Source organism: Phalaenopsis equestris, unplaced genomic scaffold (genome assembly GCF_001263595.1).
Source record: "Phalaenopsis equestris unplaced genomic scaffold, ASM126359v1 Scaffold000694, whole genome shotgun sequence".
NCBI classification, from domain to species: domain Eukaryota; kingdom Viridiplantae; phylum Streptophyta; class Magnoliopsida; order Asparagales; family Orchidaceae; genus Phalaenopsis; species Phalaenopsis equestris.
This window is the reverse complement of record NW_018165134.1, coordinates 492,173-516,269: the sequence shown is the minus strand read 5'-3', so window position 1 is coordinate 516,269 and position 24,097 is coordinate 492,173. Positions and strand designations below refer to the sequence as shown.

Sequence of the window (24,097 nt, the reverse complement as noted above, 5' to 3'; positions counted from 1 at the left end):
GCACTCATCGAGGAGTTCAGTGTGAAGCTCCAATGTCGGTGATTGGGTTCTCGAATTTTCCTTCGGGTCAGTGCCTAACGTCGTCTTCGACTCCTTTTCATCGATATACGATGGGAAGCGTAGCTGCTGCTGCTTCTTCATCTTCTAGCTTCGTTGGTGAGAAGGGTTTTCTTTCCGGAGCGGTTTGTGGCCGCAGGGGAGCAGGTTTATTGCGGAGGAACCCTATCTTGGTATCGCCAAAAGCGGTTTCGGACTCGCGGGACTCTCAGACATGTCTTGATCCTCCCGCTAGCAAAGTATGTTGGTTGTTGCTTCGATGTTCTGCGGGTTTTTGTTTGAAATTTAGTCCTAGTACTTGTTGCACACATATTTGTACATAGAGAGTTTCAGGACTTAGTTGAGGCATGAATCTAAACCAAAGGGAAAAAAAGCGAAGGGAGAGAGAACCGAACGATTGGATGGAAGAACTATGTTAAATTTTAGTAGGACAGCCTGCGGGCGCTAAAGTTCATGATTGCATGATGTGGTTTTGTATTTCTCACTGACCTCCTATGTTAAATGTTAGTAGGACCACCATTGGGAATTAGAAGTACATGAATATGGGGCTGTCTTGGGAATGGATGTGTTTACGCAGGATTTAAGCCGAATCCTGCCGGACGGTAATTTTGCTTAAAATTTACACAGGATTTAAGCCGAACCTGCCAGACCGTCATTTTGTGCAAATAAATCTGCTGATTCCATAAATCTGGATTCCACAGATTTTGACAGTAAATCCGATAAATCCTGCAAAATGGTGGATGAATTTTACTTTGCGGGGCTTGGGATTTAATTTTGCTTGCTTCCGATTGTGTCCATTGGCCATAACTATTTTCTAAATCCTCGCTGAAATTACCAAACAGTTCCATCGGATTTACTGGATTTAGTAAATCCATTGACACACAGATTTCCAGCTTTAACCCATTCTGGATTTAGTAAATCCGGATTTACGGGATTTACTAAGTAATAATAACTTAAATCGCATATGTTGCCAGACAACCCATAAATGACATGGTTTTGTCTGCCTCATTGGCCACTTATTTATAAGTTTGGATCAAGAAGCGCTAAGTCAACCATGAAACAGCTTGTACGATGGCTTCATTAATTTGGCTCAGACGAATATGTATGTTCATCAACTCTTGTTCTCATGACTTCTTTGAGAAGCCGACAAGAATAGGAAAATAAATTCTATATCCTAATTTAGTCTGGATGACGTGGGACATTGGATCTGCTAATAGCTTAGATTGACATGATTAGTCATCCATTGCATGCACAATTCTAGGATTTTAGAGCATGCAGTGAAGAAGAGAACTCATCCTTCACTCTAAGGAGCCTTCGATGCTCAGCTCAAGTGTTTGATGTAACTCCAAGTGTTCAAGGGTGTTGCGATTACTTGTCTTGTGCATTACCTCAGGTCTTGGTTATTCTCAATGAAATTTAAAAAAAAAAAATTGAGTGCTTTAATATTTAGTTTTTTTAACAAGATATTCCTATCAGAAGAATGGCCAACTTTTTGAGTATTTCAAGTGCTTTACATGGAAACTATATGTCCAACTTGATTTTCGTCAAGAGTAGCCATCTATCTTTATAATGTGCATTGAACTGAATCTGACCTGCTATTCATATTACAAATCAGTTGTTTATGGCATGTAAACATCTTGACCCATGCCATGTTAGCATGGTAAAATCAGAGGATGTGTTTATGTCTTCGTTTTATTTTAATCTTAATTTTATCACATTCCTTATTACTTGAAAAATTTTGTCTATAACAATTTATGTACTTTTTAAGGCTATATTGGCATAAAACCTGACTTAACCGCACTTTTTGTAGAGTGTTTTGGGCATTATATTGGGAGGTGGTGCTGGAACACGGTTATACCCTCTTACAAAGAAGAGAGCTAAACCAGCTGTTCCTCTTGGAGCAAACTACAGACTGATTGATATTCCTGTCAGCAATTGTTTGAACAGCGACATATCGAAAATCTATGTTCTAACTCAGTTTAATTCTGCTTCACTGAACCGCCACCTTTCACGGGCCTATGGGAGTAACATGGGTGGATACAAGAATGAAGGTTTTGTGGAGGTTCTTGCCGCTCAACAGAGTCCAGAAAACCCTAACTGGTTTCAGGTTATATTAGTAATCTTATTTCTTTTCAGTTCTATCTGGTTGATTCGAATTCTTCTCATTTCACTATGGTTGGAAAAGTTTAATGTGAATTATTTTACTTCATCCAACATAGGCTAAGTAGCCTGAATGCTATATTATTTTACTTCATCTGAGTATTACAATAATATTGAGCCTTCAAATTAATAAATCGTCTCACATCAAAACCTCCCAAAGGCTTTCCTCTTTTCACTCTTGGAGCCATAGCAATTTCTAAATAAATTCACATAAAATCCAAATAAATTCACAATATCATAAATCAAACTCCAAAAATAGGAGTACTTGGTATATTGTTTCCTCTCATAAGTCTTGAGAAGAAAATTGAGCATGAATTTTTAAATGTCGCCGTGACATGCCATACTCATGGTGTGGTGAGACTCACAACATGAGATTTGATCAAAGGACTAAACTTAACGTTCACGACAAATGTCAAGCTTTACGGTCAAGTGAAACATTTTTGTATTCCAAGAAGTTATTCTTAAATAAAAGTATTGAAGCATAAATTTTTTATCGTATGATATGTAAAATGAAACTTCTCTAAAACAATAAATTGTTATAGTAAATCAAGGAAATCAAAGTGCCACTAATGAAACAAAGGTAACAAGCGCAACTGAAAGAAGCTAATAAAAAACCAATACATGAATTTGAAACCAAGAACAACTTGAATAACTCAAACTCAAAGAATATTTACTGATAATGAATATACTCTTGCGTTGACGGTCCATCAATTAATATGATAGGATCAATTAAGAGTATTAATAAATAAATGTGCAAGGCAAAATTAATAGTAAATTCTATTGACTGAAGCAAAGTAAGTTGAGCATGTAACATGCAACATAGTAAAAAAAAATTGCACAATTAAAAAAACATATTTCATCAAATTGATCACTCCTTCTTGGATTGAACCATCCTATCATAGACATATATATGAAGCACTTAAAATGCTAACTATTTCATGAGTATATCATGCATATATAAATTCAGATTGTCGTCATTGATTTATACATTATAATATGCACTCGGTGTCTCATAGTAGCAATACCCTTAAAGAATGAAAGGTTTGTGTCACACCACTCAGGTGGGGCTAGAAGGAATTTACAGGAAAACCTAGTTAGAGGATATGAGCTTAAAATTAAGAATAGATTCATAGCAATATAAACTTAATTCCAATAATATTTATCCAGTAATAAATATAATCAAAGCATCTAAATTAAAAAATGACATACTCTTATCTCCCCCAAAATATAAATAATATAACTTTATTATTGAATTAATTAAATGGTTCTATTCTTAAACATCTTTAATTCTACGTAGGGCTGTAAATGAAGAAATGAACTTGATGAACAACTTAAACTTGGCTCGATTAATTCTCGATCATGCTTGTTCAATTTAGTAAATAAACGAGTTTGATTTTTTTTTAAAACTCGGAGTATAAATGAAGTAAATTTGAGTGTAATCTAACTTGCTTATTATTGTTCATGAACAGACTCGTTTGTTGTTAAAATGCTAACTTGTTAAATGCTCTATATTTATATAGTATATTATTTACATAAAATATAATTAATTAGAGTTAGTTAATAATATATTTAATAGTAACATATTATAACTTAATACCAATTATCACATAAATTAAAATTTTTTTTAAATGAATTAGCTTATTGGTATTTATTTGATTGCAAAAAATGTACATATAACTTGTTTACTTGGTTTTAATTAGTTATATGCTAACTTGGAAACAATTCATTTAATATAAATATACACATAAATGTAAAATTTTTTTTTTAAATGATCTAGTTTTTTGGTACTTATTTATGTTATTTGATTGCAAAAAACGTACTTATAACTTATATATTATTTTTTTTACTTGGTCTTAATTAGTTACATTCTAATTTGAAATCTATTTAATTGCTTATTTATTTAGATTCGTTAGATCATTTATTAATAGCTTTATATAAAAAATTTTTTAACTTGTTTAGTAGTTTTATATGAACAATTGTGTTAAAATCAAATGTTTAATTTGACATGAAAAATTAAATACTTATTTGAATTTTTAAAATTTTAACTTGCATAAACAAGCCAATTACGAATTAAATATGAACAATAAAAAATTTAAGCAAGCTTAGTATATACATATTTTTTAAGTTATTCTCAAGCTCAAAATAAACATGAACAACTTATGATTCGACCAAACTAAATCCAAACCATAACATAAATGACTCGGCTCGATTACAACTCTAATATTTTTATCTGAAACGTAAGCCTGAAAACTTATTTAAATGATGCATGATTAGCAAACTAAAATTCATAAATTAAGGGGCATGAGTTTATAGGAAATAAATATAATAAGTGAAATCTCACCAAGTAAAATATAAGTGGTAATGCACAAGGTATAAATATGATTAACAAAAGGGATTTGATTAGAATAGATGTTCTACTAGAAGAGTTACAAAGAATATATAAATGATGAAATATTTAAAGTAGATTTAATTCAATAATGTTTAACATACCGTGGATTTCATCAAAGAATGATTTATATCAACCAATTGATCTTTTTTTATACATGTATATACATCTATAGTCTGTTTACTACAATGCCCAAAAATTGAGAAAGGTTGGAATAGAAATTACTGCTCAAATAATCACCTTCATTTCATTGATGAAGGGTTTAGATAGAGCCTTACAAGTTACAACGTTTACAAATAAATCTCTAGACTTCATTTATTTACAAATAGGGCCCTACATTAGATACAAATCTCAGCACTTTCACTTAAAATGGACAAAATATATTCATTAAGAAAGACCGGGCTCGTCGGCTCGTGCTCCTCCCCGCCGGCGAACTGTCAGCCGCCGACCTTCCCAGCTCTTCCGGAGACCCCTTCCTCCCAGGCGCCGGCCTTAGAGCTCTGGTCCTCTTCTACCCAAAGCCTTCCTTGGGTAGCTGGGAGTGGTGGGAGATTGGATTTGCAGCTCGATAGACAGATAGATGGCTTCAGTGGTTCCCAATTGGAGGAGGAATACCTCGCTTTTTGCCTCCTCACGCTCGCTCGTCACAGATCCCCTGCTTTCTCTGAAACCCCGCCCCCAACTCTCGATCCTATTTGTGGGCTATGATTGGTAACATTTGGATCAGGATGCATATCCTACTTGTAGGCTATGATCGATAGCATTTGGATCGTGTAACCGGATCCTATTTGTGGGCTATAATCGGTAGCATTTGAATCGTGTAACTGGAAGCGAATCTTTCTTGTGGCTATGATTCGAATTTCTGGACGACAAAGATAAAAGATTTCTTGCTTTTCTTTGCTCAAATCATGTTATGGCTCAGGAGTTGTCTCTGAGGCGTCGACACCTTCGGCTTTGGCACTCATGGCTTGAGGATTTTTGTTCCCGATAGTGTTATCAGTTTCTTGTTGGTAAATTGATGCTTTCTGACTAGTCAACATCAATTTGAGGGCGGGTGTCAGTCAGGAAGGACGGAAATCAGACAGCTAAATTAGGAGCTTCCTTATTTAAATTATTTTCAATATCTTAATTCTGATTTATTTCCCTTTTAGCTGAATATTTAGATTAGGAAGATGTATTATTAAGTTACCTTAAATAGATTATACAAAATATTTTGTACCTAAAATAGATTGTAAGATTATCATTTAATTGAATGAAAGCAAAGGGAAAAGACATTGAGCATTTTTAGGATTCAGTCTATTTTTCTCAAAACTTTGACATCATCATCACCAGTGATAATCATATCATAAACATACACAACAAAAAGAGTGATTTGACTCCTATTTTGATGAAAAGCATTGTATGGTCTACATTGATCTTTTGATATTCCATACCCCACTATAACTTTTCTAGACCTATCGAACCAGGCTCGAGGAGACTTCTTCAATTCATAAAATGACTTTTTGAGCTTGCACAACTTGCCCACTATCTTATCTGTATCAAATCATGGTGGTATGTCCATATATGCCTTTTCCAGAACTTGCCATAAGAACTTTTTTTCATCGAGTTGGTGTAACCTCCCCCCACAATACACAGCCAGAGACACCAGTGTTCCACTGCGCTCATTTTCACTACTGGTTCAAAGGTCTCTTTATAATCAATGCCATACGTCTAACTTACCCTTTTCCCGCCAATTGCGCCCTGTTATGCTTCATTTTCCCTTATGAATTTTGTTTTGCTATCAAAATCCACTAGCACCCAACTACTCTTTTTACCGTTTGCAACGGTACTATTTCCCACGTCATGTTCTTATTGAGAGCACCAAGTTCCTCCAACATGACAACATTTCACTTTGGATTGTCCTAAGCTCCCTGTAGACACTTGGGTATATAAATAATTTCCAAAGTTTCAAGAATGTCCCGTGCACAAGCGATATGTTAGAGTATGAGACAAAATGAGCAATGCCATGAGAGAAACCAAAACAATCAGGAGAATAACGATGAGAACGACCCGCATTGCCGCGAGAGGCTCCTCTTAAGGCCATGGGAGAGGAAGAAGATAGGGGAATCGTATCACCTGGATAATCAGATTCTAAAGTGAATGGTGTAGGTGTTTCAAGAGTCGGGGCAGAACAAGACGAGACTTAATAACATGAGGGACACGACAGACACTGTTCCCTCATTCTGCCTCTTCCTCCTTGTATGCACTCTTAGCATCCCTTTAGCTTGAATCCCTCCACCTTTGGGCTCATTTTTCTAATTTTTCGGCCCTTTCTCAACCAATTCTTCCCATACAACATGAAAAGCATTATTCTCACATGTACCAATCTTTGACCATCACTAATCTTCCACTCACACCTCCAGTAACTGGCGAGTCACCAATATGCGAGGTCACCTCCACGGTGTAGTACGGTTTAAGTTCTCTAAATGATACATCCATGCTCATAAATATTTTTTTCTTTTTGGACTCCAACAAGCATACCTCTTACAAGTAGCAGAATAACCCACGAAAATATACTTCACAGCTCTAGAATTCAGCTTTTCTATTGATTGTCTGTTGTCTTTCACAAAGCATGCACAACTAAATATCTTGACGCAGGGGTTTGGAGAGGAATTGGTCAGTCCTCAAGGGGGTGGGCTGTTGACACTCCCTTTCCCCTTCTTCCTTTCCCTCCTTTCTTTTCCTTCTATTCCCTCTTTCCATTTCCCATCTTTCCTTCCTAGCATTTTTCAATTCTGAATTTCTATTATTTTTATTAGTCTTTGCCTACTATAAATTCTTCTTATTATAAACATTGCCTAAATTATGGATTATTATTATTTTCATTCTCTTCTTTGAAAACATTGCCTATTATAAATCCTTTTCTATTATATTCTATTTTTTTAATTAAAAGCATTGCATAATATAAGTCTTAATCCCTTTATTTATAGGAAATTCTTTGTCTAGGGGTGGTCTTTTGTTACTTAAGAATTTAACGTTTTGTTTGAATAACAACCAACGTCCTGTTTCCCCTTCGAGAGCTGTATCAAAAGGCGAGGAAGTGTTCCACCTGTCTCTCGTCCTAGGTGGTGACAGTCTCCAAGGGTCCGAGTGGTGCTTCAGCTGTAGCTCGACCCCGAGGACGTATTGTTGTCTTTCCATCATTCGTGCCACCACCACTCCTCCCTTCTCGTTGCCAATCACCGATCTGCCCTCATACAACTACCGTAGCCCCTTCTGCTCTTCCCCTATAGCTGTCCAGCACTCCAACCACCGTAGCCCGCTTGCTTTTCCTCTGTAGCTGTCCAACACTCCTCTCACCCATTGCAACCCTCGTGCTCTTCCTTGTGGTTGTTCAATACTCACCCGATCATCACAACCCTCTCCTGCTGTTGCTGCCACCACGACCCTCTCTTATCACCGCCTCATAGTCTCTATCCTCGTCATCTCCTGCATATATTTTTTATTATTAATGCTGTTTGTTTTTGTTTGTAGGTATTTCCTGCTTTTCAAGTGTCATGTTTGTAAGCTCTTTCAGTTTAACAATAATATTGTGTTTCTATTTTGGCTTGAGCTTCCTTCTTCGGTATCATTTGCTATCAGAGCTAGCCTAACCCTAGACCCATTCTAGGGTTTTTAGCATCCGCACTACCAAATCCACCTCACCAAATATCCTTTCCACGACCCAAACCCTAACCCAAACTAAAATTTTTCTTTCTTATTCCTAAACCTTAGTCACGCCACTAATGAGATACATGCCCAAGCCTGCTCGGGAGGAGATATGGCGAGAGATTCACCGACTTCATATGTGGATTTTGGACATAGAAAGAGGACTACCCTTGATGGTGATTCGAAAGGTAGAAGGGGGAACGATAAGATATAAAGATAAAGCAAGAAACACAACGCCAGTTCGTACCAACTTACTACCGTCAAAAGTCACGAACTTTAGCTTCCGAAGTGGAGAGATCGCATCACCAGACAACCCCCCTTGCTACTATCCAACAAAATCAATCCACAAAACTATCACAGCCAGAAAATGTTGCAAGTGCCATGGCTTTGGATATGTTGAAGCAGAATGTACAACCAAAGGAGTAATCTACTTCACCGAACATAGCGTTATCGAAAAGTTGGGTAATGACACCACAGACATTGAAGTCGATGAGGACATAAACGAGGAGAACCAACGTCTATTTGAAGAGATAAATGACGATCCAGAAAGAGATGCAAACTTCAAAGAGGATCCACAATTGTTAGCCAATAAGGACAAGACACCACCAATTTCAATTAACCCCGAGACAAAGATTTCAGTTGAGGTAATAGTAGTCGTTCGGTAAGGTAATGACCTTTTTGTAATAGACATTCATGTAGAGGATGAAGTGGTGGTACCTTGAGCCGCTGTTTAACAAACGGTGAGAGGAACATCAACAAGACTAACTTGGGATATGGCATGACTTTGAGGAGCTGACCACCGATATAGGACCATTGCAGATTAGAGCATTGCGGATTTTTCAGATGTATAGACCCCTTCCTGAGTTACCTTTATGAGGGAGGTCCAACATGCCAGAGGTGGGGTGATTTTGTGTCATGTCGAAAATATTACGAGGGATTATTCAGAAGCTATATTCAGTCCAACATGGTATCCATCGCCAGATGTCCTGACAGAAGAGGTGAATCTCATCTTTGTAGTGGGATCTAGGAGCTTGATGGGGACGAAAATTTTTAAATGAGATCCAGGTCCTATCGGTAAACTGGTCTCTTTTGAGGAGGTGCTAGTTAGTGGGGTGCAGCTCGCCACAAATTTCACCCCAACATTGATCTCTCCTCCCCCCTCCCGTACCAGTTCCTCATCTGCACTCAGCCGATTGCGAGGAATGAAAGAAGCAGGCTGCCTCTTGAATGGTTTGATACATGAGTGGTGAAAATACTTGTTTATTTACAGTTCCAGCTCTGGGCGTACAAAAAGTGGACAGATGTCTATTCTACTAAAATGTGTTTTGAAATGACAGTAATTACAAGATTGACCTACCAGGGGCTGCAACATTTCAGTCACGTTCAATGTTGCAGATCTGACACCTTACCTAAGGATCGGGAAGCTTCAACAAATGAGGTCGAAGCTCCCCAACACCGGGAGACTAACACGGGGCTTTGGAGAGGAATTAGCCAGTCCTCAAGGGGGGAGGGTTGACGACCCGCCTTCCCTTTTTCCTTTCCCTTCTTTTCTTTCCTCTTATTCCCTCTTTCTTTTTCCCATCTTTTCTTCCTAAAACTTGCCAATTCTCAATTTGTATTATTTTTATTAACTTCCTAAAACTTAGTCCATGTAGTGGGATTAAGGCTTTGTTGTTTTTGTTGTTGTTGTTGGCATATTCTAAATTCTTCTTATTAAAAGCATTGACTAAATTATGAATTTTTATTGTTTTTATTCTCTTCCTTATTTTAAAACAATGCATATTATAAATCCTTGCTTATTATATTCTATTTCTTAATTAAATCTTAATTAAATGCATTGCCTAATATAAGTCCTAATCTCTCTTATATATAGGGTTGTTTTTTTAAGGGAGGAGGTCTTTTGTCGCTTAAGAATTCAACATTCTATTTGGACAGCCATCGATGTCATATTTTCTCCTTTGAGGGTTGTATGCGAAGGCGATGATGTACTTCGGCTGTCCCTCATCCTAGATGGTGATCGTATGTAAGGGTTCGAGTGGTGCTCCGGTTGTTGCTCGACCCCAAGGAGGCATTTATCTTATTTTACGTTTGTTTTCCTGCTGCCGTTCCATCATTCCAACCACTGCCGCTCCTTCCTTCACGCTGTCAATCACCATCCTGCCATCCAACCACTGCAGCCCCTCCCGCTTTTTCCCCACAACTGTCCAACAATCCAACCATTGTAGTTCGCCTGCTCTTCTCCCGCAGCTGTCCAGCTCTTCTTTCATCCATCGCAGCCCTCTTGCGCTTCCCTGCGGCTGTCCAACACTTTCTCAACCATCACAACCCTCTCGTGCATTTGTTGCCACCACAACCCTTTCATACCACAGCCTCACAGTCTCCTTCCTCATCACCTCCCACAGTTATCTTTTGTTGTTTATGTTGTTTGTGTTTGTTTGTTGGCATCTTCTGCTTTCCAAGTGTCGTGTTTGTAAGCTCTTTCAGTTCAACAGTAATATTGTGTTTCTTTTGTGGTTTGGGCTTCCTCCTTCGGCATCAAATCTTTAATGGGCAGATTCTGCTATTTTCTCCTTTCAACAACTTACAAGGAGATCGCTACTCCAACACTCTTGAAGACATTCATTGAGCGGCTGTCAAGATTGTTTTCCCCCACAAGTGTTTTGGGACATTCATCGTAATCATTATGTTTTGGGCTACATATAGGTGTCAGTTCTTCCTCTCCGCTACTTCATTTTGTGCCAATGTGTATGAACAAGTGGTTTCATGTTGTATCCTCTGGGCTGACTTGTACTCCCCAAATGTCTTGTTAGTATACTCTGTTCCATTATCAGGCCTCAATATATTCACTGCTGCATCGTACCGAGTCCGAGTTTTCTTATGAAAGTCTTTAAAACAGGAAATTACATCACTTTTATTTCTCGTCTGATATAACCAAGTAACACTAGAAAAACAATTAATGAAAGCCACAAATATCTATAGTCAATTCTTCGAAGTTGTAGAACAAGGTTTTCTTACATCTGAATACTCTAAATCGAAAACATAAGAACTCGTATTATCATAATTAATATAAGAGTTCTTGGTATACTTACCCAACTCACATGTATCACACATAAGTTTTTGTTTATTTCTTCTCATACACAAACAGATAGAAGGACCTCAAAATACTAAACAAAGGACGCCCCATGCATGTGTGATGTAGAGAAAATACATCATCCACACTCCTAGATCCTCCTACTTCAACACTTTCTACCATGGATGTCAGTTTTGAGTCCATCCCCTCTTTATCCAAGTACCAGAGTCCATTTTATCACGTCCTAGTCTCAAGTCTCCGACCAGTCCTCTTCTATTGAAAGATCACCTTAAGAGTATTAAAGGAGACACCACATTTTAGTTGAAGGATAATGATACTAATGGATAAAATGTTCCCTAAAAAGGAAGGAGCATGCAAAACATTTGACAGTCTTAAAATTAGTACATCTCAATGTACCCTTACCAATCATAGGCTGTGTTGTACCATCAATAGTCTGAATGTTCTCTGGAACTGTTAGATGAGTATATGAAGCAAACTCACTAACGTTACCTGTCCAATGTCGAGATGCACCGAAATTTACTATCCATTCTTTTGATCTTATGTTGGATGCAGAGACAAGAGCATGTGTATGACGAATACCTTTGGTTGAGTGAGCATAAGTAGCAGTGTTCCCCTTTGATGACGATAGGGTAGATGCATTCTGAGTCACATCACCTATTGCTCTTTGCTTTTTCAACATCTCCAAGAGCTCGTGATCTTCATCGATAAAGACAACCCGTCTCTCCCTCACTCTGCTACTATTAGATTTGCACAGTAGCCCCCTCTTTCACCTCTTTGGCCCTCACGATTACGATCATAACCTCTAGACTGTCTACGTCCACCCATCTTTCTCTCCTTGGCCGGCTTTGGACAAGGCTTGCTAAGTGTCCCACTTCTCCACTGTTGTAGCACCCGTGGGTCTCCTTTTGAGCACTTGTAATACCTTCACTCGAGGTGACCAAGGTTGATTGCATACCTGGAGATCCACTCGACTCAGAGTATAGCCTCATGCAACTCTTCTCATGTATCATCGCGACGATGACCTCATCTAATGAATTAATCATTACTCAGGCTAGGAGAACTGATTTCCTCTAATCAAATGTCGGGTTTAGATGGGCTAAAAACTGCATAGTCCTCATTTGTGCGAAAATCTCTTTCTTCTTACACCCTGAATTACCATAGCTCAACATAGGTGAGAAGTGATCAAGATCTTGCCACAACCGCTCTAGGTCTATTGAGTACTCTTGAATCAATTTATCACCTTGAACCATTGTATCTATCTCATGCTGAATCTGGAACACTCGTATGTGGTTCTCGGCTCGAACATAGATCTTCTTCAGTTTCGCCCAAATGTCGCTCACCTTTCGAATGCCATCTATTAATGAGGCTATTGATGGAAGCATCGAATTGAGTAGTCAGGTGTAAAACAAGGCATGTGTGTTCCTCCATTCATCCCTCTCAGCACTGTAACTCTTTGGCTTGACCTTCGTCAGGTATCCTTCTAATCTCGTCCCTATTAGAGCAGCTCGATCCGACGTTTGACCAATTCTGATATGTGGCCGGTCCATTGAGCTTTAGATCCACAAGAGGGAAATCTAGCTTCACCTACGTCGGAGCATGTGCTAAGGTAGTGGCTTTTGTCGAGACACTAGCTCTCTGTTTGAACTTAGCCAAGACCTTTAGAACTTCGGGATCCATCTTCCTCAGAAGTTTTAATCCTTTACCTCTCGCACTATCTCAGTCTCCTGACATTTTCAATCACAAGTATCAAGTGTAGATCACACAGATCACACTCAACTTTCTTCTTGCAAGTTCGTGCGATCTACTCTGCCTTAGCCTGCACGAAGCCACATCCCATCTGTCCCACACTCAAAACCTCAACCACTTCGATCCTTCACCTCCCTGCCGTCGAGCAACTCCAAAAACGAAGGCATTGCTCCGCCGCCTTCCGAACGCTTGAGCCCCAAGCAAGACCGAACTTGGCCTACCTCCCTATGTCGTGATGATATGATTGTTGCATTATGAAGACCACTAAGTTGCTCCTGCCTCCCTGTTTGAAGCTGAAGCCTACTCAGCTAGTTCTAATCGTGACTGCTTTGCCAAGACGACTCTGCTAATCGCGACTGCTTCATCAGGACACCGATCTCTACCCTGTTTGTTGTGGCTGCTTCGTGATCCCTGCTTGTCGCGTTGTTGCTGCTTCAAGATCTCGACTCGCCGCCACCTTTGACCCTACTCGTCGCAGCTTCTTCGCGATCCCGGCTCGTCGCGTAGCTACTGCTTTGCGATTCCATACCCTAATTGCGATTGCTTCGCCAAGATGACGTCGATCCAAACATACTCATCGCGGTTGCTTTGCAAATTCGAGGACGACGCCGAAAAAGTTCCACGGAACCATCGGAAGGCAGTATGTTAGGGCTCTAATACCAAATATAAATTACTGCTAAAAAAATTATCTGTATTTCGTTGATTACAAGCTTATATAAAACCTTACATGTTCCAACATTTACAAATAAATCACTAGACTTCATCTATTTACAAATATGACCCTATATTAGATACAAATCTCATCAGTCGGCACTATTTTTTAAGATACTCAATAATATCTTGATAAAGTTGTGACTCCGTGGACTTGTTGGTAGTGTTAACTATCATCCAAAAGGGCTTAATGTTGATAATATGAGCATCACATAAAAACATGTATCAGATAAACTTTTGATTGCAACAAATATTCTTGACAGGGAATGTAACATAGAGTTATATAAGCAATGAGCAATTTTCATTAATCATAAAAATTTATTTGAATTTTGGGAATTTAAGAAGTTATAACACTGCAAAGCTATCATGTCAAATCGACTCAGTAAAATATCATGAATGAAGAAACGTATGTTATATTCGTTTATCAATAGTAAAATTATACAAACAATTGGCAAGTGTATTTCTTAACAAGAAGGGTACGTTTAACTCTTAATAAAGAATCATCGACAAATATTAGGAATCGTGCTTTTCAATCCCGATGTTGACCTCGCTCCAAGGCACCGTGCTTTATAAGTCATAGATACACGAGAATGTAAATAAATTACATATTCATGTCATTATTAATCAATCGATTAGACAATCATAACCATTAATTAAATGCATTTCCGTAATTAATGATTATATGATTTGATCTAATTCTATAATTCATAATTAATCTTAATATTAATGCATTATTTAATATTTTCACTATAAAATAACTTTCTTCTTGTCTTAATAAAATCCTTAATACCTTTAAAAAGGGGATTTGACTCCATAAAAATCTATTTAAATATTATATGAAATATATTGATGTGTACATATAGAAAGTAACGTGGTTAGTAAAATAGATTCCCTTATGAAACATAAGATGAATTACTTTCAAATAAACTATCATTAGACATAAGCTTAATTTTACTCGGTGATTTTTATTATTTTCTCAAACTATTCTTAACTTATATATTTTAAAGATTATACTTAACAGTTGATCCCCTATTTGGTTGTTAATTGCATGTCTTAGGAACCGATGATGTTAATGCTTCGGTTTTTTCTTTGATTTTCTCCCTCATACTTTTTTATTGTAGCTCTCTTGCTAATTCACTCATTCACCTTCTCATTTTTTGCTGTAGCACTTTTATTCCTGCTCGATTGTTTGTTATCCTCTCTTGCTCGTTTGCACTATCCCCTCTTTTGTATTTAGTTCCCCTTGGCCTTTGGGCTGTGAAATTGGCTCGAAGATTGTAAATCGCTCGAAAATCGAATCCAATTTTAGCTCGAATCAAAATTTGTCCTAACAACTGAGCGAAGCAATGAGCCAAACTAAAAGATCGGTTTTGAGCCTATTTCAATCCATGGTCAGATCGAATCATGTGGCTCACGATCGGATCAAATTTACATTTAATCCAATTGTTGGGAACCCCATATCTACCTTAATTCGCAAATCAAATACCTAATCCTATTTTCTATCCCCAACACAACCTGAAGCCTTAAATTTCTTTTCAATTTCTGCCTTTCTCCCTTGCTGTCTTCCATCTCTATTCTCTCACACCCATTGCCGCTAGTCTCACCTCTCTCGCTCTTGCATCTCGCTGCTATCACTCTCACCCTTCAACATTGTTTCAATGTGTCGACGATAGTGTCATTTCAAGTTTTCACTTTTTAGTTTCCACTTGTACAGTTTATCATGTGCGGTTCGCTTGATCGTTCATTTGCCTGCACTCTCCTACTTGAGCAATACTCATCTCCCTACTCGCTTGCTTGTTATCCCCTCACTCGCTCGCTTACTCTATCCCCTCTCTTGTAGTTGGTCAGTTACGAATGAACGGTCCCACAAAGTTTATCATGTGCGGTGTGCAATATCTAGCAAAGTGATGAATGTCTTTGAATTTTAAGGCACAGGATGTTTAACCATGATCGGGGATGAGTGTTTTAGCGGCTACGATAGGTGAACTTGAAGGATGCCTTGATAAGAGGAGGAAATAAGTTATTCTCCTTTTTTTTATGCTTACACCATTATTATTATTATTTTTTTTAATCATGGTGGTACAAGCCCTACGGTAGTTCTTTTCTTCTAAATTTATATTACTTGATTTTTTTATTGGTTTGATGTGAATTTAAATCTAAACCAATTTTATTGTTTTTCTGATATTATATTAGCGATTAAATTGAGGAGTTTGGGGTGTTTGACTCATTTCTTTGTTGTATACATTTATTCATGTAGCTTTAGTATCAAATTGTTAAGTGTAAATAAGAAGATTTCAAAATTCAACCAACAGTTGTTCTAGAATGGAGTGAGGTAATGGACATTCATACATAGTATGAAATCGTGGTCGTCGACCTGCATTTTTGTATGCATTGAGATGAGCATTACTGTTATTGGATGTCCAAAAGAGCCATGAGTTTGAAGAGCCGATACTAGATACAGGGAAACCTCAAATAAGAAGATTTCAAAATTCTCAGATATATAGCCTATCTCCTGAGTTTCCCATACAAAGGGAGGTTTAACATATCATTAATGAGCTTTTGAGCTACTTTTGGAAGAACACGTGAAGTCATTTAGATATTAAATTTAGTTCAATAGTGTATTAACTAAAAGATGGTCAAACAGGAGGGGTGATCTACAGAGTTGGAATGCATTTTATGAGCTTTGTGGGAAAGAATATTCTGCTATGGAATCTAGGTCCAAGAAGAGTCTTCTCCTTAGTGATTATATTTTAGTCTGTTCCATCCTGTTATAGATTTCGTCCCATAGTTGATTTCTCCTTACATACTTGTTTACTAGATACACTTGGATGAGTACAAGGAGTGGAAGGAGCAAATTATAGATTTGATTACTAGAGATTTGACTCGTGGGAATCTAACGTTTATATGTAGCTCTAACTCAAGTTGTATCAAAAGTGGATGTATGCTTATTCTATCAGGATGTGTTTTGGGATGACAATGCCTACAAGAGTGTCATTCTGGGAGCTGCAACATTTTTGCCACATTCAATTAGGCCAACTTGATTATTTTTAAGAGAGAGAAGCTTCGATGGATGAGGTCGAAGTTCCCAAATTTCTAGGAGATTGATGCGGGAGCGCCCCCCATTCCTGACATGGGAGCGCCCCTTCTCACGAAGTGGGAACCCCACGAACAAAGCAATGACCTAATTGTTGTACTTGGACCCAACAGGTCCAAGTTGTTCCCATTAAGGAGTCGGCTGGTTCTCTTGGGCTACTTTTGCTAATATTATTATTATATATTTACTTTTTTAAGTGTCTAGGGTTAGTTTTTTTGTGTGTTTTACATTGGGAGAGTCGCAGGTGTCTCTTTTTCCCTTTGACGCTTCTATCCAAGGGTTCTGGTGGTGCTCCGGTTGCATCTCACTCCCGAGGTGGTGATTATTTTCACCATTCCCTCCCGCATCCTCGCCACGTAGTTCCCGACCACCCCTTCCCTGCTGCAACCGTTCGGAACAGCCCCCTTTGCTGTTTTCTTGCAGGTTGCTCGCTATTCAGCCATGTTCTTTGCCGCCGCTGCTCCGGGCTGCCCTCCTTTTGCTGTTTGGCAGTCTACCGCATCCCCCATTGCTGTTCCAGCCATCCATACTCACTTCCATCGCTGCTCCAGCCCTTTTCTTTCACTTCCGCTGCTGTTCCAGTCCTCCATACCTGCTACCATCGCTGTTCCAGAACTCCATCACGCTGCCCCTTGCCGCAATCCCCTTTTCCCTTGCTGCCGTCACCTAAAAGAGCCAACCTGCTTTCCTCCTGGCCCTCCCAGCCGCCATACACTCACCGCCGTCCCTAAAACAACCCTTTTGAATCCCCTACTTGCTACAACCGCTGCCCTCCAACCATTCCAGCCACCTACCTCCAACCATTCCAGCCACCTACCACCCTTCTCAATCCACCTAGTTGACCCCCACTATTCCGGGCGTGGACTGAGTTTGTGTGTTGTGTGTGCTCTATTTCTATTTTGTTTTGTGAAATTGTGTTTTCCTATATTGAATTCAACAATAATATATGATTTTCCTATTATTGTTTGGGTTAACCCCAGGGTTGCTCTGTGTTTTGTAGTGTAATACCATTTTGTCTTAGCTTTATTTTGTATCCTTATAACTTCGGTTCAATGGAGGCAACACCAATTGAGCAATGCATGCCATAAGCTAATAGCCGTTGCAGATTGATTTCTTCTGGAATGAACTTCTCAGGGTACTGCAGATGCTGTTCGGCAATATTTGTGGCTTTTTGAAGAGCACAATGTTATGGAGTTCTTAGTCCTTGCTGGTGATCATTTGTACCGCATGGACTACGAGAGGTTTATTCAAGCACATAGGGAGACTGATGCAGATATCACTGTTGCTGCTCTTCCAATGGATGAGGAAAGGGCTACTGCGTTTGGCCTAATGAAAATTGATGAGGAGGGGCGTATAGTCGAGTTTGCAGAGAAGCCCAAAGGTGAACAGCTGAAGGCAATGAAGGTAGAATTTTCTTACGAGGTTCTTTTAGTTCCTTAAAATTAGCTGTTAGTATTTTTTCAATGTGCATTCTTGAACGTGCACACTGAAGTGTAGCCGACTTTCTTTCAGGTTGATACGACAATTTTAGGTCTTGATGATGATAGAGCTGAAGAGATGCCTTTCATTGCAAGTATGGGTATTTATGTGGTCAGTAAAGACATAATGTTGCAACTACTACGTGAAAATTTTCCTGCAGCAAACGATTTTGGAAGTGAAGTGATTCCCGGTGCGACAAATAATGGATTGAGGGTATGTCCATGGATAAGTTATGTTCTAGATAATATTTTGACACAAAAATGAGTCTTGTTAAGGGCGTATATTTTGTTTTTAGTATCATATAGGGTTAAGTTTATGCATAACCTAGACATTTTGCATTGATTTACCTGTAAATAAGCCCATGAAGTGTATAGGCACACAATATGCCGATCATTTATAGTTATTCAAATATTTGATATTTTCATTGTTTTTAAATCATTTCAAATTTGTTGTGTAATTACTCTATGGCCCCTAATATCTTTTCGACAAGTAAGTTTGTGCAGTGTTTTCTGCACAGTATAATAATGTGATGTTCTATCACAGTTTTTATTTTATTTTATTTTATTTATTATTATTATTATTATTATTTTAATGTAGTTGTAGAACTTTTTATCACTATCACAAGTTTTCTCCATCTATGTAGTCTAGTTTCCACGAATTCTGCTTCATGTGCTATATGGAATGCAGAATTGAATTTCTATATGCATGTCAGAATAGTCTAGTTCCCACGAATGCAGTATAGTAATGTGATGTTCTATCACTGTATTTTATTTTTTTTTTAATTTTATTTCATATAGTTGTAGCACACTTTATCACTATCACAAGTTTTCTCCATTCTATATAGTCTAGTTTCCCCGAATTCTGCTGCATGTGCTATATGGGATGCAGAATTGAATTTCTATTTGCATGTCAGAATGTTATGTTTTAACCTTAACTGTTTTTTAATTTTTATGGTATGGCATCATCCTAAGGATTTTTTAAGCAGTATATAGACATCATGAATTGGCGAAATTCAGGTTCAGGCCTACTTGTTCGATGGTTACTGGGAAGACATAGGTACTATCGAGGCATTTTACAATGCAAATCTTGGAATTACAAAAAAGCCGGTTCCCGATTTCAGGTAGCTTTTTTTGTTTCTTCTGATTGAAACATGTTTCGAAACATAGTAAACATGAGAAATAATATTTTGTATTTAAATGGCTTGCTCTTTTGTTGTCCCAGTAATGATTTTTTTCTTTTTTTTTTTTGTGCTTATTTGGCCATCAATGCAGCTTTTATGATCGTTCAGCTCCAATATACACACAACCTCGATATTTACCTCCTTCTAAGATGCTTGGTGCTGATATCACAGATAGTGTAATCGGTGAAGGTTGTGTGATCGAAGTAAGTTGATATTTCTAGATTTAATTGGTTTATTAGTTTTAGATGTAATTGATTTATTTCTCTTTTATTTGTTGGTTTGGTTCAGTTGGTCTCTGTTGAAAGTTTCTCATACATAACTTCTTAAGAATTCTAAGCTGGCATAATTCCTCACAATTCCAAAATATTACTTGATACGGTTCAAATTTTATCTGATATTCTAGATTTGTTTTACATAATGTTAAGAAACAAAATTTGAAAATGAAAAGTTGGCTTAGGGCTTTTAAATACCTTACAAAAAGAGGCCATGAGCACATAGCAAACAAGGGCGCTCTAGGATAGGAGAGGACTAACTATAAAATTACTACAATACTGTTGTGGGTTTCTTGAGGATTTGGATGGCGACACAGGCTTATTGGATTGTGTGGAATGTTATGGGATTGCCCTTATGAGCTCCGAAAATTCTTGCCCTGGCCCCTCTCAAGATGATTGAGAGATAGTTTTTGTGGTTTTGGGTCAAATTTTCAGAAGGAAGATAAGACATTATCATAGATTTTGCCCTTATTTTGCGATGTCTTAGCTGTAGGATTCGAGGCATCCCATAGGCACAACCTCCTATGATTAATTACTCATCCTAGTAATAACAAAGCAATTTTGATTGCGGCTAGTCAGTAGACATTGATTGTTTAGTGAATGGTACCAATAGATTTAATGTTTTAGATTTAATTAATTTACCACGATGAACTTGAGTGGATGGAAGGAAAATGACGACAAACCCAATCAAGGTTCCATGATTTTATCGTTGAGGTTATTGTAGTTCTTGGGCTACTTAGTCAGAGGAGGTAGTCTAATATGCCAAAATGTCTTTTTTAACAATCATGTAATGTGTTGTTCAATAAAATCTTGTAGACCTAGAGTGAATGTATAATTAAAGGGATAAATTTAAGTCAATCTTAGCTAATAGATTGTTTTGTGCTAATCAAATGTACCTTTATGATTCATTATGATTTACAACTCAAATGACATGAAGTAATTGAGAAATATATGAGCTATAACTGTGACTGTAATTTAATGTTATCATCTAACGTGAAACCATTTGTTAGAGGGCTTTGATTGTAACCTTTATTTTTTGTGGAGTCATTGGTTTAAGCCACACTAATAGAGTGACTCATTGGTGTAAATTGTTTTGAGCATAAACATAGAGATATATTCAAAATATCATCATTTTTGTGAGTTAAGATCATTCATAAATTTGTTATTCTCTACATCAAGTGTATCAAACACACATATAGATAATTATATTAGTATAAAAACTCTTATAACTCTGCTTGATTGCACATAAAATGCAATTGTGCAACCATAACCACCTGCACTTACTCTATTTTTATCATTTTGACTCATTTTAATACATAAGAAAATATTAACCATTTTGATATATAAAATATCACAATATATTGCAGAAATTAGTATAAACGAGTAGACATAAGTACGTTTTATCCACATAATTGTCATGTAATTGATCAGCACGATCATGTTTGATAATGCTTCTTTGCAGCATCAATAATTGTTCTTCTATCTAGGAAAAACCGTTCAGATGGTCTTAAGTACGTTTGTGAATGTGCATATAATGTGTTATCGTTTTTCTTTTATTTTTCTCGCAAACCCCTCTAGTTGTCCTTTTCTTTTCTTGAGTCATTGTAGATTAATATTTTTTCTCTATAGGCTGCTTTCATTTTTCTGTAACTCCGGTTTTTTTTTTTAACAACTCCCCTTCATGAAGGTTTGTTGCATATTTAATCATGCCAATATTATGTCTGCAGAACTGCAAGATTCACCATTCTGTTGTTGGCCTTCGATCTTTTATTTCTGAGGGAGCAATCATAGAGGACTCTTTACTCATGGGAGCTGATTATTATGAGGTATTTTTGAGATTTTTAACCTCCACATAATATAGACAAATGGCAAACAAAATAAAAATTGAGTTCAACATTGTTTCATTGCTTGTGTGTGGTTCTTATGATTTTGCCAGACGGATGCGAGCAAGAGATTTTTATTTGCAAAGGGGAGTGTACCCATTGGTATTGGGAAGAACTCTCATGTTAAAAGAGCAATTATTGACAAGAACGCTCGAATCGGTGAAAATGTTAAGGTACTTAAAACTCGTAATAAATTCACCGCATCATCATTTTACTGCCCTCAGAGATTTTTTTTTCTTGAATGAGCACAAGTATTAATGCAGCTTAGCATCATTAGCATTATGTAGTTGAATTCTGCTTGCTTGATATAGTTATGTCTCATGACAAATTATCATCATTGTAAATTTTTGTTAAGAGTTGTGACCCGAATATTTCGCATTTATAACACCCAATTCATTCATATTACATAAAAAATACCACAATTTTAACTTTTAAAAGATGAGTACATTTTTTTTCATTCATAGGTAAGATATATATTTTTTTTAAAAAGCCGATATATTTTTTTTTTGAAAAAGCCCAAGGACAAATATATTAATACGGAAAAGATGCAGAAATGTTGTGTGAGAAGGTCTAAAAGAAAACCTAACTCATACAATACAACATACACAAAACCTAAATAAAGCAAAAATATATAAAAGCAAAAACCAAAAAATCACAAAAGTGCACAAAAGTGGTAGGGACGTCCCATTTTAGTCCTCCTGTCTCGAGTTTTCGGAAATGAGTCGGTTAACAAATTTGTAAGGTGAGTACCATTGCTCGTAGTAACCTAATTATCATCCATCAGATTCCTGAACTCGAGTAGATTTCCATTCTTCTTCTTCCTGCTAGATGTGTAGACTTGTCATTCCTCATCCAATGATTGACTCATCTGATCAATATATTCCAAAGGTGGTCGAACAGGTATAGGTCGTTGCACATCATGATCCCCATGATCCTAAGTAACATTAACATCTTTCTGGACTTGATGAGGCGGTGGTGAAGCAGTAGAATTATTTCTACCTGTATTATAGACGATAGGTTCTATGGCAGGCAGAGTCTGAAGAATCTCCCTCTCCCCATCGATAGGAGGTTCCAAAGACTGGGGTGCTACAACTGGGGATTGAATGATTGTCATATTGCCTACGGGGATATTGACGTTTTTCGGGGTATCCTTCTGATGATCAATAGTGTCAAAAACTTGGTGCCAAACGGGGTGAGATGGAATCACAGCCTCTAGCGGAGCACTTTGTTTTTTTGGTCTGAGGTGGGAGTGTAGATGCTGATATTGCCATGGTGTTGTATGCCCAACCAGATTTCCTCAGTAGCGGGTGAAGTGATGTCTCTTTCAACAAGTACTCTGGCTTCAGATGGACGGGAATGATTAAAAGTAGGAATGTCCATCTTGTTGAGGCTTTCCATAAGCTGAGGCAATAGCGTACAATACTTTTTGGGAAAAATAATGAAATTTCTGACCAGGGAGGCGAATCCAAACCGAAATGATTGGCGGTTCCGTCTGTGGGTTAAAATCCACATATCATTTCAAAATCTTCATTGTTCTGTTATCAATTCAGATTATCCTTCTAGCGAATAAGCGCATGTAATCTTCTTCGTTGTTAATTTAAATAAGAACGTGTCTCACATCTAATAGTCTAATTTTTCACTCTCCAACAGGGTGCATAAGTTCAAATTTTTTGCAAATGGACTCTATTTTGGGATGACCATATAGAAATTTTCTAACCAAATTCAGACGACAGGAGGAAGCAAGTTGAATACCATCGTCTTCTGTAAAAAAGATGATCGTCTTCTGTAAAAAAGATGACAGACTTTCCATTTTTCCTACCAGGCTTCTTGATGTCCTCCGCCCCACTCAAATGAAGGAGGAAAAGATGGTGATTTAGGTGTACCTGAGGCGTGAACACCCGCAAGGGCAGCAGCATACGATCTGTCTGAAGCCATCCCAAAAGAGGGAGGTGGGGCTGTGGGATAGCAAAGTGACAGTAGTGGAAGAGCAAGTGCCGAAAGGGAAGTCGAGCAGTGGGCGATTCGTTCGAGCTTGAAGAAAGCTCGCTCCCTGCGAGCGAGGACAGGAGCTGCAGAAGAAGCCAGCGCTTCTCGGGATGACGAAGAACGAGCCGCGAGCTGCAGAAAGGAGCCCGCGCTTCTCGGGATGACGAAAGAACGAGCCACAGAAGAAGCCCGCGCCCAGACGTCCTTCAAATGTGGCCCCCGAGCCCGACGCCTTCACGCGAGAGCCGTTGCAAGGCGGCGCGAATAGGCGACAAAGATGAAGACGAGGAAAGATGAAATCACAGTGAATCAGAGAAACCAAGGATTTGCCATCATGGGTAAGATATATATATATATATATATAT

The 24,097-nt window shown here is 37.9% G+C and overlaps 1 protein-coding gene across 2 annotated transcripts in view; it reads left to right on the top strand.

The window, feature by feature from the left end:
* The window catches only part of LOC110030299 (glucose-1-phosphate adenylyltransferase small subunit, chloroplastic/amyloplastic), a 26,223-nt gene continuing 2,126 nt past the window's right edge, over positions 1 to 24,097 (top strand). For both annotated transcript variants that reach the window (XM_020732943.1, XM_020732942.1), the window contains exons 1-8: positions 1 to 296; positions 1,868 to 2,164; positions 18,067 to 18,336; positions 18,445 to 18,624; positions 19,428 to 19,531; positions 19,683 to 19,794; positions 21,591 to 21,689; positions 21,800 to 21,919. In XM_020732943.1, coding sequence (XP_020588602.1) covers positions 33 to 296; positions 1,868 to 2,164; positions 18,067 to 18,336; positions 18,445 to 18,624; positions 19,428 to 19,531; positions 19,683 to 19,794; positions 21,591 to 21,689; positions 21,800 to 21,919 — 1,446 coding nt within the window. In that variant the 5' untranslated portion in view covers positions 1 to 32. The remainder of the gene's footprint in view (positions 297 to 1,867; positions 2,165 to 18,066; positions 18,337 to 18,444; positions 18,625 to 19,427; positions 19,532 to 19,682; positions 19,795 to 21,590; positions 21,690 to 21,799; positions 21,920 to 24,097) is intronic.